The following is an 18845-nucleotide window of genomic DNA, read 5'->3' as shown; positions in this document are numbered from 1 at the left end:
CCCAATTTTTTTATGTTAGGCCTTCGAAGCCTGTCTGCGTTCCGTTCTTTCAAGTACTACTACACTGACCAGGCCACTGCTGCCCGTGTTCCCCTGGAACCAATTTAAAATTGCCTACAGCCATCTGTTATTATGTTAGGCCTTCGATGCCTGTCTGCGGTCACTACTTCCACTAGGCCTCCACTGACCACACCACTGCTGCCCGTGTACCCCTGGAACCAATTTAAAATTGCCTACAGCCAACCCAATTTTTTTATGTTAGGCCTTCGAAGCCTGTCTGCGGTCCGTTCTTTCTACTACTTCTACACTGACCAGGCCGCTGCTGCCCGTGTTCCCCTGGAACCAATTTAAAATTGCCTACAGCCATCTGTTATTATGTTAGGCCTTCGATGCCTGTCTGCGGTCACTCCTTCCACTAGGCCTCCACTGACCAGACCTCTGCTGCCCGTGTTCCCCTGGAACCAATTTAAAATTGCCTACAGCCATCTGTTATTATGTTAGGCCTTCGATGCCTGTCTGCGGTCACTCCTTCCACTAGGCCTCCACTGACCAGACCACTGCTGCCCGTGTACCCCTGGAACCAATTTAAAATTGCCTACAGCCAGCCCAATTTTTTTATGTTAGGCCTTCGAAGCCTGTCTGTGGTCCGTTCTTTCTACTACTACTACACTGACCAGGCCGCTGCTGCCCGTGTTCCCCTGGAACCAATTATAAAGTGCCTACAGCCCAATTTTTTTATGTTAGACCTTCGAAGCCTGTCTGCGGTCCTTCCTTCCAATAGTTCTCCGCTGACCAGAACAATGCTGGCCGTGTACCCCTGGAACCCAGCTGAAAGTGCATGGAGCCTCCTTTTTTTCTTTGTTTTATATTTAGAAAGCCCAGATGAACTACGCTGTACCACGGTTCAAGCTACCCAGTCGATATTTCTTTTGCGAGATAAGCCATCCCAGCCCTCCAGCGGCATGAAAAAGTCTGCATTGTCATAGCACTCAGGCAATCAAACAGTAGAAAGGTGCACCTGACAAGAGACGCATGGACCAGTAGGCATGTCCACAAAAAGTTACGTGTCCATTACGGCGCACTGGGTTAATGTGTTGGATGCATGGTCCACAGGGGACAGCCTACAAAGTCTGTCTGCAGTCCCTAATTCAAATTTAACCTCCGCTGACCACACCACTGCTGCCCGTGTACCCCTGGAACCAATTTTAAAGTGTCTACAGCCTAATTTTGTTATGTTAGGCCTACTACGCCTGTCTGCGGTCCCTCCTTCCAATACTCGTCCACTGACCAGACCACTGCTGCCCGTGGACCCCTGGAACCCATTTTTAATTGCATAGAGCATCCTTATTTTAATAGTAGGCGTACAAAGTCTGTCTGCGGTCCACTATTGAAATTGTCCTCCACTGCCCAGAGCAATGCTGCCTGTGTACCCCTGTAACTTTTTTAAGCTGCAGTGAGCCACAGTTTTGGTTTAAGGCCTACTACCTGTGTCTGTCTGTGCCACTCAATTCAGCTGTGTTCCTTTGAAAAAAGCTGAGCGTCAATAGTCTTGTTTTCAGCCTCTAGGAATTTTAAAACTGCATTGGGGGTACAACTTTGGTAGGGCCTACTAACGATGTCTGCCGCCCCAAGGTGTGCCCCAGGTTTCGTTCACATTGCTTCGGTCTTCCGACTCTCGTTTAGTAGTTGTAGAAAACTACACTGCATTAGGCCTACAAATTGGGTACGGGGTGTAGAGAGATGGTGTGTTCCACTCCAAGGTGTTCCCCAGGTTTCCTCTCCATTGCTTCGATCTTCATGCTCTCGTTTAGTAGTTGTTGGAAACTACGCTGCATTAGGCCTATGAATTGGGTATGGGGTGTAGAGAGATGGTGTGTTGCACTCCAAGGTGTTCCCCAGGTTTCCTCTCCATTGCTTCGATCTTCATGCTCTCGTTTAGTAGTTGTTGGAAACTACGCTGCATTAGGCCTACAAATTGGGTATGGGGTGTAGAGAGATGGTGTGTTACACTCAAAGGTGTTCCCCAAGTTTCGTCCACATTGCTTCGGTCTTCCGACTCTCGTTTAGTAGTTGTAGAACACTACACTGCATTAGGCCTACAAATTGGGTATGGGGTGTAGAGAGATGGTGTGTTACACTCCAAGGTGTTCTCCAGGTTGCCTTTCCTGAGCTTCTATTTTCAGGCTCTCGTTTAGTAGTTGTTGGGAACTACACTGCATTAGGCCTACAAAATGGGTATGGGGTGTAGAGAGATGGTGTGTTGCACTCCAAGGTGTTCCCCAGGTTTCCTCTCCATTGCTTCGATCTTCATGCTCTCCATTAGTAGTTGTTGGAAACTACACTGCATTAGGCCTACAAAATGGGTATGGGGTGTAGAGAGATGGTGTGTTCCACTCCAAGGTGTTGCCCAGGTTTCCTCTCCATTGCTTCGATCTTCATGCTCTCGTTTAGTAGTTGTTGGAAACTACGCTGCATTAGGCCTACAAATTGGGTATGGGGTGTAGAGAGATGGTGTGTTGCACTCCAAGGTGTTCCCCAGGTTTCCTCTCCATTACTTCGATCTTCATGCTCTCGTTTAGTAGTTGTTGGAAACTACACTGCATTAGGCCTACAAAATGGGTATGGGGTGTAGAGATATGGTATGTTCCACTCCAAGGTGTTCCCAAGGTTTCCTCTCCATTGCTTCGATCTTCATGCTCTCGTTTAGTAGTTGTTGGAAACTACGCTGCCTTAGGCCTACAAATTGGGTATGGGGTGTAGAGAGATGGTGTGTTGCACTCCAAGGTGTTCCCCAGGTTTCCTCTCCATTGCTTCGATCTTCATGCTCTCGTTTAGTAGTTGTTGGAAACTACACTGCATTAGGCCTACAAAATGGGTATGGGGTGTAGAGAGATGGTGTGTTCCACTCCAAGGTGTTCCCAAGGTTTCCTCTCCATTGCTTCGATCTTCATGCTCTCGTTTAGTAGTTGTTGGAAACTACAGTGCATTAGGCCTACAAAATGGGTATGGGGTGTAGAGAGATGGTGTGTTCCACTCCAAGGTGTTCCCCAGGTTTCCTCTCCATTGCTTCGATCTTCATGCTCTCGTTTAGTAGTTGTTGGAAACTACGCTGCATTAGGCCTACAAATTGGGTATGGGGTGTAGAGAGATGGTGTGTTGCACTCCAAGGTGTTCCCCAGGTTTCCTCTCCATTGCTTCGATCTTCATGCTCTCGTTTAGTAGTTGTTGGAAACTACACTGCATTAGGCCTACAAAATGGGTATGGGGTGTAGAGAGATGGTGTGTTCCACTCCAAGGTGTTCCCAAGGTTTCCTCTCCATTGCCTCGATCTTCATGCTCTCGTTTAGTAGTTGTTGGAAACTACACTGCATTAGGCCTACAAAATGGGTATGGGGTGTAGAGAGATGGTGTGTTCCACTCCAAGGTGTTCCCCAGGTTTCCTCTCCATTGCTTCGATCTTCATGCTCTCGTTTAGTAGTTGTTGGAAACTACGCTGCATTAGGCCTACAAATTGGGTATGGGGTGTAGAGAGATGGTGTGTTGCACTCCAAGGTGTTCCCAAGGTTTCCTCTCCATTGCTTCGATCTTCATGCTCTTGTTTAGTAGTTGTTGGAAACTACACTGCATTAGGCCTACAAAATGGGTATGGGGTGTAGAGAGATGGTGTGTTCCACTCCAAGGTGTTCCCAAGGTTTCCTCTCCATTGCTTCGATCTTCATGCTCTCGTTTAGTAGTTGTTGGAAACTACACTGCATTAGGCCTACAAAATGGGTATGGGGTGTAGAGAGATGGTGTGTTCCACTCCAAGGTGTTCCCCAGGTTTCCTCTCCATTGCTTCGATCTTCATGCTCTCGTTTTGTAGTTGTTGGAAACTACACTGCATTAGGCCTACAAATTGGGTATGGGGTGTAGAGAGATGGTGTGTTGTACTCCAAGGTGTTCCCCAGGTTTCCTCTCCATTGCTTCGATCTTCATGCTCTCGTTTAGTAGTTGTTGGAAACTACACTGCATTAGGCCTACAAAATGGGTATGGGGTGTAGAGAGATGGTGTGTTCCACTCCAAGGTGTTCCCAAGGTTTCCTCTCCATTGCTTCGATCTTCATGCTCTCGTTTAGTAGTTGTTGGAAACTACGCTGCATTAGGCCTACAAATTGGGTATGGGGTGTAGAGAGATGGTGTGTTGCACTCCAAGGTGTTCCCCAGGTTTCCTCTCCATTGCTTCGATCTTCATGCTCTCGTTTAGTAGTTGTTGGAAAATACGCTGCATTAGGCCTACAAATTGGGTATGGGGTGTAGAGAAATGGTGTGTTCCACTCCAAGGTGTTCCCCAGGTTTCCTCTCCATTGCTTCGATCTTCATGCTCTCGTTTAGTAGTTGTTGGAAACTACGCTGGATTAGGCCTACAAATTGGGTATGGGGTGTAGAGAGATGGTGTGTTGCACTCCAAGGTGTTCCCCAGGTTTCCTCTCCATTGCTTCGATCTTCATGCTCTCGTTTAGTAGTTGTTGGAAACTATACTGCATTAGGCCTACAAAATGGGTATGGGGTGTAGAGAGATGGTGTGTTCCACTCCAAGGTGTTCCCAAGGTTTCCTCCCCATTGCTTGGATCTTCATGCTCTCGTTTAGTAGTTGTTGGAAACTACACTGCATTAGGCCTACAAATTGGGAATGGGGTGTAGAGAGATGGTGTGTTCCACTCCAAGGTGTTCCCAAGGTTTCCTCTCCATTGCTTCGATCTTCATGCTCTCGTTTTGTAGTTGTTGGAAACTACACTGCATTAGGCCTACAAATTGGGTATGGGGTGTAGAGAGATGGTGTGTTGCACTCCAAGGTGTTCCCCAGGTTTCCTCTCCATTGCTTCGATCTTCATGCTCTCGTTTAGTAGTTGTTGGAAACTACACTGCATTAGGCCTACAAAATGGGTATGGGGTGTAGAGAGATGGTGTGTTCCACTCCAAGGTGTTCCCAAGGTTTCCTCTCCATTGCTTCGATCTTCATGCTCTCGTTTAGTAGTTGTTGGAAACTACGCTGCATTAGGCCTACAAATTGGGTATGGGGTGTAGAGAGATGGTGTGTTGCACTCCAAGGTGTTCCCCAGGTTTCCTCTCCATTGCTTCGATCTTCATGCTCTCGTTTAGTAGTTGTTGGAAAATACGCTGCATTAGGCCTACAAATTGGGTATGGGGTGTAGAGAGATGGTGTGTTCCACTCCAAGGTGTTCCCCAGGTTTCCTCTCCATTGCTTCGATCTTCATGCTCTCGTTTAGTAGTTGTTGGAAACTACGCTGGATTAGGCCTACAAATTGGGTATGGGGTGTAGAGAGATGGTGTGTTGCACTCCAAGGTGTTCCCCAGGTTTCCTCTCCATTGCTTCGATCTTCATGCTCTCGTTTAGTAGTTGTTGGAAACTACACTGCATTAGGCCTACAAAATGGGTATGGGGTGTAGAGAGATGGTGTGTTCCACTCCAAGGTGTTCCCAAGGTTTCCTCTCCATTGCTTCGATCTTCATGCTCTCGTTTAGTAGTTGTTGGAAACTACACTGCATTAGGCCTACAAAATGGGTATGGGGTGTAGAGAGATGGTGTGTTCCACTCCAAGGTGTTCCCCAGGTTTCCTCTCCATTGCTTCGATCTTCATGCTCTCGTTTAGTAGTTGTTGGAAACTACGCTGCATTAGGCCTACAAATTGGGTATGGGGTGTAGAGAGATGGTGTGTTCCACTCCAAGGTGTTCCCCAGGTTTCCTCTCCATTGCTTCGATCTTCATGCTCTTGTTTAGTAGTTGTTGGAAACTACACTGCATTAGGCCTACAAAATGGGTATGGGGTGTAGAGAGATGGTGTGTTCCACTCCAAGGTGTTCCCAAGGTTTCCTCTCCTTAGCTTCGATCTTCATGCTCTCGTTTAGTAGTTGTTGGAAACTACACTGCATTAGGCCTACAAAATGGGTATGGGGTGTAGAGAGATGGTGTGTTCCACTCCAAGGAGTTCCCCAGGTTTCCTCTCCATTGCTTAGATCTTCATGCTCTCGTTTAGTAGTTGTTGGAAACTACGCTGCATTAGGCCTACAAATTGGGTATGGGGTGTAGAGAGATGGTGTGTTGCACTCCAAGGTGTTCCCCAGGTTTCCTCTCCATTGCTTCGATCTTCATGCTCTCGTTTAGTAGTTGTTGGAAACTACACTGCATTAGGCCTACAAAATGGGTATGGGGTGTAGAGAGATGGTGTGTTCCACTCCAAGGTGTTCCCAAGGTTTCCTCTCCATTGCTTCGATCTTCATGCTCTCGTTTAGTAGTTGTTGGAAACTACACTGCATTAGGCCTACAAAATGGGTATGGGGTGTAGAGAGATGGTGTGTTCCACTCCAAGGTGTTCCCAAGGTTTCCTCTCCATTGCTTCAATCTTCATGCTCTCGTTTAGTAGTTGTTGGAAACTACACTGCATTAGGCCTACAAAATGGGTATGGGGTGTAGAGAGATGGTGTGTTCCACTCCAAGGTGTTCCCCAGGTTTCCTCTCCATTGCTTCAATCTTCATGCTCTCGTTTAGTAGTTGTTGGAAACTACGCTGCATTAGGCCTACAAATTTGGTATGGGGTGTAGAGAGATGGTGTGTTGCACTCCAAGGTGTTCCCCAGGTTTCCTCTCCATTGCTTCGATCTTCATGCTCTCGTTTAGTAGTTGTTGGAAACTACACTGCATTAGGCCTACAAAATGGGTATGGGGTGTAGAGAGATGGTGTGTTACACTCCAAGGTGTTCCCAAGGTTTCCTCTCCATTGCTTCGATCTTCATGCTCTCGTTTAGTAGTTGTTGGAAACTACACTGCATTAGGCCTACAAATTGGGTATGGGGTGTAGAGACGGTGTGTTCCACTCCAAGGTGTTCTCCAGGTTGCCTTTCCTGAGCTTCTATCTTCAGGCTCTTGTTAAATAGTGGTTAAATGGAACAACTGCATTTGGCGTACTAGTTGGTTTGGGGCCTACTAAAAGTGTCTGCCGCTCCTTGCTGTTCTCCTGGTTTCCTGTCCTGAAATTCCATTTTCAGGCTCTCGTTAAGTAGTTGTTAATGTTAGACTGCATTTGGCCTACTAGTTGGGTTGGGGCCTACTATCGGTGTCTGCCACTCCTTGCTGTTCTCCTCCACTGAACAAAGCTGTGCCGCCTGTTTACTACGGTTGCCAATTTTGAACTGTATTTCGACTACTTACTGATTTGGGCCTACTCTCTGTGTCAGCCTCTCATTCCAGTTGTCCTCCACTGCAATGCCCCCTGGTTAGTCCTGTGTTACCAATTTTGAATTGCATTTAGCCCACTTTATTTTTTGGGCCTATATCTGTGTTTCCTCCTCATCCTGCCCATTGCCCAGCCAATGATAGATAAGTCTGCTGGTACATTGACCCATAACGCAACATTCCCCGTGCACGCTACACAGCAAGATTGTGACCCTGCTGAAAGTCAGGTTCCTCTTCCCGCATACCATACCACCTTACACGGGGACAAAGAGGAAGGTGCAGATGAAAGTGCAGGTTCCTTCATCAGGTGGGGGGAGGAATACTAGTTGGCCACGTCACTGGCACAGGGCCTCTCATAGTACGCAAAAGTGTTGCTGCCGGTGGGAGGCGCCCCTGCCGTGCAAACACACCGCTGTACTTTGAGGGGCCCTGTGCCAGTGCCAATGCCAATTAGTGGGCCCCCCCTGCTTGCTCAGGATCACAGCACTTGCAAAGTTTAAATACTTACCTCTCCCTGCTCCACTGCCGTGACGTGTTCCAGATTTCCTGGGCCCACTAATTACTTGAACCAGCCCTACCCCCCACAACTTTAGCCAAATGACCCCCAATTTCAAATGCCTTCCAATTATTATAAGGTAAATTACAATTGACAAGCTTCAGTAGCAAGAATGGATGTTTTTGCCATTAAAATGGGCAGTGTAGATGTTTTCCTGGCCTCCACTCACTGCCGACTATGCTGCCCCATTGACTTGCATTGGGTTTCGTGTTTCGGGCGATACCCGACTTTTCGCGATAATCGGCTGATTCCACTCGACTCGGCTTCTAAGATAGTCGGGTTTCGCGAAACACGGCTCGACTCCAAAAAGGTCAAGGTCGCTCAACCCTAATGATAATGTCTGTAAAGTGGTGTGCAATTTATGGCTCTATGTAGGGAAGGAAAGTATGTAACATATAAAATTTAGGCAGTTCCCAAGCTGAAGCCTCCAGAAAAATGGACCAGTCACTTCTTTTAATTGCTTTCAAATCATAAAGCAGTTAAATGAATTTAGAAGAAAGCAAAACATAAGCATAGTCATTTTGACATTGCTGTTCATATGTTCATTCTTTTAGGTGTTTTTTTAGCGATTTTTCAGTTGGATATCCTCAACTTGTGCACACAACATGTTTTAGATGCCGATGAACCCATTGAGTTATACAAAAGGAAGGCATGGGAGGTGTTTTCCATGAAGTGTCTTTTTTTATGTCTGCTGTGCAGTTTCTGACTTCCATTTTCTCGCAGACATTTTTTCTTTATATGATGTTTACAATAATGTGCAGCTTTTAAGTGGAAGCCACCTGAAGAATGGTCAGGTTATTTCCTCTTGCGGAAATGGAAGCCTGGGCCAGTTAAAAGAAGTTCAAAAAGACTTTGTGTGCTCATGCCCTTAACCACTCTCCAAAAAATAAGTACCGGTAATAATAATTTCATGGAGCCATTTCTGCTTGAAATCTTGTGGATTTTGAACTCCTGAAAAAACTCAGTGTGAACATATTCTTACAATGAAAATCTAAAGCTAAGATACTCAACGTTTTATTTATTACCGTACTTTATGGTGGAAGGTGAACATCTACTTTGAATAAAATCAACTATAATTTTGAACACTTTAGCACCATGACGATTACAAATATAGTAATTCAAATATTGTATTTCTGCAGCTGAAGAAAATGTAACGGTTATCTGTGCTCAGGTAATGGCTGATTGATATAGGAAGAAGAATAAATGTTTAAATCAGAATTCGCATATTGATTGAGAATACCTTTCCAGAGAAAGTCTTACTGAGATGAGCTTCTCGTTCTTGCAAACATGCCTGAGGGAAAAAGCTTTTAGACAATGTTAGATAGATTTCGATCAATGGACAAATTAAAGTTAATTCCATCTGTTTCCTCTTTCAGAATGTATCTGCTTAGTTCTTTAAATAATCTTTCAGCAGCTCACTTTACATTATTTCCTCCTTTTTTTACTAGACACACTTATCTGAAATTGCAGTGGAAACTACCTATATTTAGTTAATGGGAAGCTAATGCAATTTATTTGTTAACCTGTGCATCATATTTAATTTCCAGTTGATATGATCAATAATGTATTGATTTCTTTCCACTGTAAAGTGAAGTATATATCCAAAGCGAGGTCATCTGAGAAGTTCCTTTTAAAATACACTTTGCAGCTACTGAAAAACCTATTACATCAATTGGTTTTCTTTTCTCTTAAATAAATGACAGGCAGCAAAAGTATCTGCAGATGGGGAACAGACTGGGAAGGATGCTGAAAGGACAAACGAAAGGGCAAAACAACTGGAGGATTTTGTAAAAGACACCTTACAGACATCAAAAGGTAAATGTATTGCATCAAATGATATATATGTAAAACACATATACATGGTATATGTAAATGTATCATATTACATACGTGGTCAACAGAAGAGGTGTGAAAAATATGGTCACTTGCCCCATAAAGCCTCAAATGCCATGCTTCCCTTCATAATTAATGGCTAAACACTAGTTGTCTGCATTATTCAGCTCACCCTCCTCAGCCAGCCTTGCAGGAAACACAGTGCAAAGGATCACTTTGGAGAGTCAATCCTACACTGAAGGTTCCAAGGTGGTAGGAGATCCAGCACACAGGAGTAGATAAAATCAAAGTTTATTCCAAAATTCTTAAAAACATCTTCATCGGTGTATATTCCATAAAAAGATTAGGTGAGAGGTCTAGAGGACATGGGAGTTATTACGCATTTCGAACCTTGAACTCTGATTCTTAGTCATAGTTTCGAACCAGGGAATAGGTTCATAGTCTGAGTTCAAAGGTTTGAAACGCGTAATGTCTCCCATGTCTTATAGACCTTTGCCTGATCTTTCTATTGATTATACACTGACAAAGATGTTTTTAACAAAGTTTGGAATAAACATTGGTATTATCTATTCATGTGTGCTGGATCCCACACCACTTTAGAGTGAGCGTAGAATATATGGATTCATACCGTCGCTATTGAACACATGTTAACTGTAAAAATCTCTACGCAATGAGCTCTCTACTGGTGGTTATAGAAAAATGCTATGGGTATGTTATTAAGAAGTTCAGTGAAGGCCTTCCTTTCCTCCAAAACCTCCCACCAACCAGCAATATCCTAACAAATTGTGGGGAAACTGTTATCTGATCATATCATGGGAAAGTAGAAAAAATGACTGAAACAAAATTTTCAATTTTTACATCTCAAGGTTATGAAAATGCGTGAAACACCTGTACAGTTAAAATGCACACTAAAAACCTAGATTAATTTCTGGAGTCATACAGTTTTCAAAACTGAGTAACTTTGGCTGTGTTTCTTGCACATTGACACCTCAAAATCTTTGCACACTTAAATTAAGTCTGAAATAAAAATCATAAGAAAACTAAGGTCTTAAAATCCACAAGGTTTTCCTTAATTTCTAAGGCCTATATTTCAATCAAGTAGAACACTATGATCACATTTGGAATATTTTCAAAAACTGCAGATACAGTAATAAATGAGTTGTTTTTTCCCTGTTTGGTTTTAAATGGATTAAAATTTCATATCTGCAAAAAATGAAAAAAAATATAGAAATATCTACGCTTGTAAACATTCCTGTGAAACACTAAAAGGGGTTAATGAATGTCCTAAGTAGTATTTTTAATACTTTAGGGGTACAAAGGCACTTGAGAACTGATTTGGTCACTTTAAAAAAAAAAGATTTCTGAAAGTTACTTGTAGATACAAACAATTGATTCTTAAACTAGAAGCTTTTACAACGTCCAATAAAATAAATGGGCTTATTGAAAATGTTGCAAAAGTAAAAAAAGGCACATTGTAAATGTTAACAAATGTCTACTTATTTGTAGCTAAAAAAACAAAGTATATGGCTCCAATTAATTAAGATTAGTGTTATGTATGCCAAGCTTAATGAAGAAATTGCAGGAATAAGATTCGCCAAGCTAATTAAGAGTAGAGATGAGTAAATATGTTCGGGTACCTACTAATTCGGACCGCTACCAACTCTTCTGCTCCGCAGCTGCATGTGTCATGGCTGTGTGACAGTCACAATACATGCATGGAGAGCAAAACACACAGGCTCTCCATGCATGTGTTGTGACTTTCACACAGCCACGACACATGCAGCTGCGGCGCCAATCAGCCGGCACACTCCATGTATCCAGGTTCCTGCTGTAGCTTATTCGGTAAGCGCTATAGCTTGCCAAATAAGCAGGGACCCGAACATATTCGCTCATCTTTAATTAAGAAGTGAGTGCCACTTCTTTCTGTTTGTATTAAGCTGAACTTGTCAGGTGCCCTTGTTCACACTCTGTCCCACCCAAGTTTTGCCCACTTTTCAAAAATTGATAGAGCTGAGTGACCAAGATTGGAGTAAAAATTTCAACAGTTGAAAAATGTTGTGACATTTCAAACAGTATTACCATAGAAAACTGACAAAAATTGTGTGATGAATTGGGACAAAAATGGAACTTCATCCCCATGTCCCAAATACTCTGCGTCTGCAATTTTCCACATTATCAATAGTTACAAATAATTGTAGAGATGAGCAACCTTGCAACTTGTTATTAAAAATGCCACTCCATTCTCGAGAACAAAGAAGCTTTTATCTTTATAGTTTGCTTAATGCCTAGGATTCTGTCTACCTATGCAGTCTATCAGATCTGACCATTCTTCTAAAGAAGGAGTGCAATGCTTGCAATTGCTACTCTGATGTTCTCCTCAGCTTGCTGCATTGGTCTAAGCTGGTCCAGGCTAGAAAATAATCAGGAGTGCGCTGTCCCTTGGCAAGCTGGGAGGCAGGGGAGCAGTGCGCTCCAGAAGCGCTCTATTGAGAGCAACCCTTTAAGGGGTTAAACAAAATATGAACATTTTTATATTTTATCTATTTATCTTGGAATTATGATGAGCTGTTAGCCTATAAAATCAGAAAGAACATCATAACTTTTCTGCCATGTCGCCAGCTGTGTAGTAGGATATGTTGGTATGGCAACACTTATGATAGACAGTGATAGAAAGTTTAAGATTTATAAAGTTGGCGTAATCCGTAGTTCTTTTTTTTTTAGACATAGACAGCAGTTCTATTGTATATAAGTATACTTAAGACAAGATTTGGATTATGGTTTGTATTGATCGTGGCTACCTTTAGTTCATGTTCTGTATCCTTTTATTATGTCTCAGTTTGTAGAAATAATTTAGAGCTGAAAATGACTGTGTTCATTTCCCCTTTCATCTTTTATCTAATGTTCTTTTCTTTGTCTGTCTTTCCCATATACTTAGTTGTATCTTTCAGAACAAATTGAAGTTTTTTTTTAGTACAAAGTATTAGCATTGACTTCAAGAATGCAGTACAAATGCTTCACAGTCTGCTAAACGACCTTCCCAACCCCTTTAAATTGTTGATTTTGTGAAATAATACCCTATATACTGATTAATAGAAAGCAAGTGATATGACCACAGAACAAAAAATACAAAGATTATTACAAACATACAAATGAATGAATAAATGCTCAGGTTTACTCCTCTTGCTATTATTAATTGTGCAAACATTATCATAGCGTACTTCTATTTATTATTATTATTATCATTATTATTATTTATTGTTATAGCGCCATTTATTCCATGGCGCTTTACATTTAAGGAGGGGTATATATAATAAAAACGAGTACAATAATCTTAAACAATACAAGTCATAACTGGTACAGGAGGAGTGAGGACCCTGCCCGCGAAGGCTCACAATCTACAAGGGATGGGTGAGAATACAGTAGGCGAGGGTAGAGCTGGTAGAGCGAATGCAGTACTTCATATAATAATTTAAAAATAGTAGCTCCATGAAACAGAATGCTAACAATTCAGCATTGTTAAAAATTTTAGATATAGGAAGTGTCTACCATGATAATTATTTCTATATACCTTATTAGAGGCTATCGACCAGACCACAAAGCGAGGTTCAACTTTACTACTGGGTGACATGTAATGCTATGTTGTGCTTTTTCCATTTGTGTCTTCTTATTAAAAACACTGATTTGAGGATACATTTTTACAAGTAGAAAGCACCTTTTACAAATAAGGATTTTGTATTCTGTGGCATTTTACAATGTCTTATTACAATAACTGAAATAAAACATCAAAACACATTAACCACTTATTGACAGAATCAATTTGGTACTTCATGACCAAGCCAATTTTTACAATTCTGACCACTTTCACTTTATGAGGTTATAGCTCTAGAATGTGCCAACCAATCCCACTGATTCTGAGATTGTTTTTCCGTGACATATTGTACTTCATGTTAAAATTTATTCGCTATGACTTGCATTTATTTATGAAAAAAATGGAAATTTGGCAAAAATTTAGAACATCTTGCAATTTTCTAAATTAAATTTTTGTTCCCTTAAATCAGAGTTATATCTCACAAAATCAACTATATAATTGTATAAGGGGTACTTCCGTCTGTCCTTCTGTCTGTCTGTCTGACACAGATATTCATTGGTCGTGGCCTCTGTCTATCATGATTGGTCGCCGCAAAACAGCCATGACCAATCAGCATGTCCGGAAGAAAATGGCCGCTACTTACTCCCCGCAGTCAGTGGCCGGCGCCCACTCCATACCTCCCGCTCCCCGCAGTGTCCCTGGCGCTCCGCTATATACTCCCTGCAGTGTCTCCGGCGCTCCGCTCCATACTCCCCGCTCCCCGCAGTCAGTGTCCCCGGCGCTCCGCTCCATACTCCCCGCAGTCAGTGTCCCCAGCGCCCGCTGCATACTCCCCTCTCCTCCGGTCACCACTAACAAAGGGTTAATGCTGGCGGTAACGGACCACGTTATGCCGCGGGTAACACACTCCGTTACCGCCGCTATGAACCCTGTGTGTCCCCAACCTTTTACTATTGATGCTGCCTATGCGGCATCAATAGTAAAAAAAGTAATGTTAAAAATAGTAAAAAAACAAAAAACCTGCTATACTCACCCTCCGTTGTCCGCTGAGGCGCTCGCGCCTGCCGCCATCTTCCTTTCCCAGCGATGCTTTGCGAAATTACCCAGAAGGCTTAGCGGTTTCGCGGTTCCTAATAGGAATATACTCACCCTCGGACGCGCCCTGTTTCTTTCCGGCAGCCTTCCTTCCTAAGAATCAGCCCTTCCAGGACCTTCGGTGACGTCGCGGCTTGTGATTGGTCGCGCGAGCGGTCACATGGGCGGCCGCGCGACCAATCACAAGCCGCGACGTCACCGCGACGTCACCGCAAGGTCCTGGAAGGCTGATTCTAAGGAAGGAAGGTTCCCGGTTAGTACCAGGGCGCGTCAGAGGGTAAGTAGGGCGATATTTTTTATTTTAATTCTTTATTTTACACTTAATTATGGATCCCAAGGCCTGAAGGAGAGTTTCCGCTCCTTCAGACCCTGGGAACCATTGGAAACCCAATGCACTGCATTGGGTTTCGAGTTTCGGCCGACCCCGACCCCGACTTTTTTATAGGATCGGCCGATTTCACTCGACCCGACTTTTGAAAAAGTCGGGTTTCGTGAAAAACGACCCGATCCTATAAAAGTATAGGTCGCTCAACCCTAGTTAGGATATTATAAAGGTTAAAAGTTGACCAGCAATTTCCCATTTTTCCATAAAATTTACAAAACAACCCTAAAACCAACCCTAAACTTACCCCCTAATCCTAGCCCAACCCTAGCCCAATCCTAATCCTACCTCTAACCCTAGCCCCAACTCTAACCATAATCCAACCCTAACCCTAGCCCCAACCCTAACCCTAGCCCAACCCTAGCATAATCATAACCCTAGCTCTAACCCTAGCCCCAACTCTAACCCTAATGAAAAAATGGAAAAAAAATACATTTTTTTATTTTATAATTTTTACCTAACTAAAGGGGTGATAAAGGGGGTTTGATTTATTTTTTTTTATATTGAACCCTATGATACAGTCTATCACAGTGGGGAAAATGAACCAATAGGAAAAATCTCCTATTGTTGCCAGGTGCTGGCCGGCAGATCTCGGCGGGGGCCATTTTCATCCCTGAAGAAGATGCCGAGGGCCGGTGGACAGGACGAATGTATGCAGGAGGGGCCGAGGGGGCTCAGGGGACCCCATTTCTGTCCTCTGATGTGCCAGATCATATCAGAGGATAAATAAATAAATGGGAAATCGGACCTTTATTTGGGGATGGTAAAAGCTGACCTGAATCATGTTCTCTGGGGTTTCAGCTACCCCTGCTAGTCAAAACTCCTGAGATTTTCTGACGCTGGGGGGCACTATACTCTTATTTCTCAGCGCTGTTAAAAATGATGAGAGAGTCGCGCAAGAGACTAGTTAGCAAGGCTGATCCACCGTGGCTTTACTGCAAAAAAAGGCATCTGGGGCTCCATCTTTTTCACTAGTCACCCGAGTGGCTTGTTTCCCAGTTGCATTTAAAAGTATGCTTTTCTCTAAAACACCGTAGTGCTTCACAGTCAAACATGCATGTCTGAAATCATGCAGCCAGTTACATGTTACACATGGATTGGGTAGCATGCATCAGTTGTGAGTTTCCATTTAAAGAATGTTTTCCCTTTAAATACATTTTGTTTTTATTCCTTGATCTTTAATGAAAATTAGTAGTTTTACAATTTTCACAGTAGCCTCTCAAGAAGAGTTGTTAACAAAACAAGTAGGATTACAATGAGCGATAGCACAGCTGATAACACATTTTCAACCATTCACAATCAGTGATGTCACAACTGAGCCTGTACCCTTCCATTTACAGTCCAGTGCACAAGAATGCACTTAAAAATTATTAGGCCCCATAGCAGAAGTCCTAATTGCGTCCCCCACCTAAAAAAAAATACCGTATTTTTCGGACTATAAGACGCACCAAACTATAAAACGCACCCAGGTTTTATAGGTGGAAAATAGAGAAAAAAAATATTTGAAGCAAAAATGGTGGTAAAATATTTAATAACATAAACATACTATTATATGTGTTGTTATTATATATAATAGTATGATATTATGTTAGAAGCTACGGGACCAGTGTGGTGGCTGTAAAGTACTATATGAAAACGCTGGAGGGTGAGTATAAGAATGGGGGCACAGGGCTTATATTTAAAGCACCACTCCAGCACTGAAAAATAACACTGGAGTGCTGCTTTAACCCTTGTCAGGCTGCATAATTTTACAACCTTAACAGGCTGCATAGGTACAATTGTACCTTCACATATACCTCCACTGTGGGAAGACTTTACTTGGTTTCAGAAACTAAAGTTCATTCAGCTACAAATGTTATGCTGATATCTATTGTTCAGTGTTGTTACTGGTCACTTATGTTGCTGTCAATTAAGTTAATTCAAACTGGGAGTGGCTTCTACTTGTCTTCCTGCCTCCCTCCTCTCATTAGCCATTTTGCTGTTCATCTCATTGCTGTGAGCACACATTTCTAGGCTTGTGAAGTCTTCAATTTCTTGGAAACGAAGGTAGGAAAGTCTCACAGCATCTAACAGCCAGTTATACCTTTATTCTCATTATGTGGGGACAGAACAGTCAAATTGTCTTTCAGCCTGGACTTGGCTTACATATATTTTGTATGAAACTTATCACTATAGGTATAATTTTTATACGAAAAATGGATAATAATTAGTATCTACATATTGTTTTACGATGTTTTATTTATATTCAGCACAAAATACGAAGCCAAAATTCATCTAGCAAGTCATCATGAGTGATAGTAATGCTGGATCTAGTTTCCGCCATAATCCAAGAAAACGTGTTTGCAGGTTAGTATAATTTTGTGAAAAGCCAATAATGTAGTATTTCGGAAAATTATTTATTTTACATTTTTTCATATTTACAGATTTACGTCTGACGAAATAATGCGAATGCTAGAAGAATCTGATTCTGAGCATGAGGATGAACCATATGTTCCATCTGATGATGAAAACTATGTACCACAAGTGGATGTTACTGAAGAAGATTCAGACATTGAACAAGAAATGGTCATAGAGCATGAAAATGAATACGAATCAGACGAAAGTGTTGAGGATGATTCTGTGCCTCAAAGTGCAGGCGACATTTGGACTGCTAAGGATGAAACTCAATGGTGCAGTAATCCACTGCCAAATGCACAAACAAAATCTCGTAATGTCCTACGACAAAGAGGGGGCCCTGCAGCAATCAGCAACCTATATACAGCAAAAGAGCTATTCAAGTCCATCATGACTCCCGAGATGTGTGACATCATATTACGGGAAACGAATCGAAAGGCCAAGAGAGTTTGTGATGCTTACAACAACGAACTGGTACAACGTTTTCCTGATTCTTCCAAACGGCCACCACAAAAAACATTCAAGCAATTTACTGAAACTGAACTTCATGCATTTTTGGGCATACTGATTGTTGCTGGTGTGCACAGAGCCAACAAAGAGAATCTGGAGGAAATGTGGAATGTTGCTGCTCTGCCTCTTATACGTGCAGCCATGTCTCGTGACCGCTTCAAGATGATACTCAGATTTATCAGGTTTGACAACGAAAATACACGTGCAGAACGTGTGCAAACAGATAAAGCTGCACCAATACGGGACATCTGGACAATGCTGAACAGTAATCTGGAGAGAGCCTACAAGCCATATCATTGTATCACCGTCGACGAGCAATTATTTCCATTTAGAGGTCATACTAAATTTACCCAGTATATACCTTCAAAACCAGCTAAATATGGCATAAAGATTTTCTGGGCTTGTGACTCATCAAATGCCTACCCTTTACAAGGTCAGCTCTACACTGGGAAACCAACTGATGGTCCTCGACAAGTAAACATTGGAGAACGAACAGTATTGGACCTAGTGAGCTCGTATAAAGGCTCTGGAAGAAATGTCACCACCGATAACTTCTTTACAACCATGGAACTAGCTAAGGTATTGAACTCCTGGAACATGACACTAGTTGGTACAGTGAGAAAAAACAAAAGGTTCCTACCTAACAACATGCAGCCTGCCAAAGAAAGGCCTGTATACTCGACAAATTTTGCCTACAATCATGATGCAACAGTCTGTTCATATGTACCAAAGAAGAACAAATCAGTCGTGCTTCTATCATCTATGCACATGACGGGAGAAGTTGAAGAGACACTAGCAGCCAAGCCAGAGATAATAAAATACTACAACATAACAAAAGGTGGCGTTGATGTTATGGATAAAATGTTGGGAGAGTACACTGTGAAACGACGAACATCACGTTGGACTTTGGCATTTTTCTACAATATGATTGATGTCAGTGGGTTAGCATCCTACATCATCTACAGAGAACACAATCCAAGCTTCAGGGCAAAGGATCAACGAAGAAAGTTCCTGAAAGATCTCGCAAATCAGCTGTGTATGATTGCAATTGAAGATCGTAGTACAAACAAAATGATAATGAGAAACCATTTTCTTCGAGGTGCAGTAGAAATGGTGCTTGGACGATGCATTGTGGTAGCATCGCAGCCAGCAGCTGGCCCCAAAATACCTCATGGTAGTCGTGGACCCTCCCCTGTTGTTGGTAGTTGCTATGTCTGCAGAGACCTGAGGCGAAAACAACGCAAGACTAGAAAGTC

At 42.6% G+C, this 18845-nt stretch overlaps 1 protein-coding gene across 2 annotated transcripts in view; it reads left to right on the top strand.

The window, feature by feature from the left end:
- Window positions 1-18845, top strand: part of LAMA2 (laminin subunit alpha 2) — a 1496617-nt gene that overhangs the window by 1149884 nt on the left and 327888 nt on the right. For both annotated transcript variants that reach the window (XM_069726054.1, XM_069726053.1), the window contains exon 35: window positions 9490-9601. In XM_069726054.1, the coding sequence (XP_069582155.1) occupies window positions 9490-9601 (112 nt within the window). The remainder of the gene's footprint in view (window positions 1-9489; window positions 9602-18845) is intronic.

The sequence above is a fragment of the Ranitomeya imitator genome, chromosome 5 (assembly GCF_032444005.1).
Source record: "Ranitomeya imitator isolate aRanImi1 chromosome 5, aRanImi1.pri, whole genome shotgun sequence".
NCBI lineage: Eukaryota > Metazoa > Chordata > Amphibia > Anura > Dendrobatidae > Ranitomeya > Ranitomeya imitator.
This window is presented reverse-complemented; position numbering and strand designations above follow the sequence as displayed.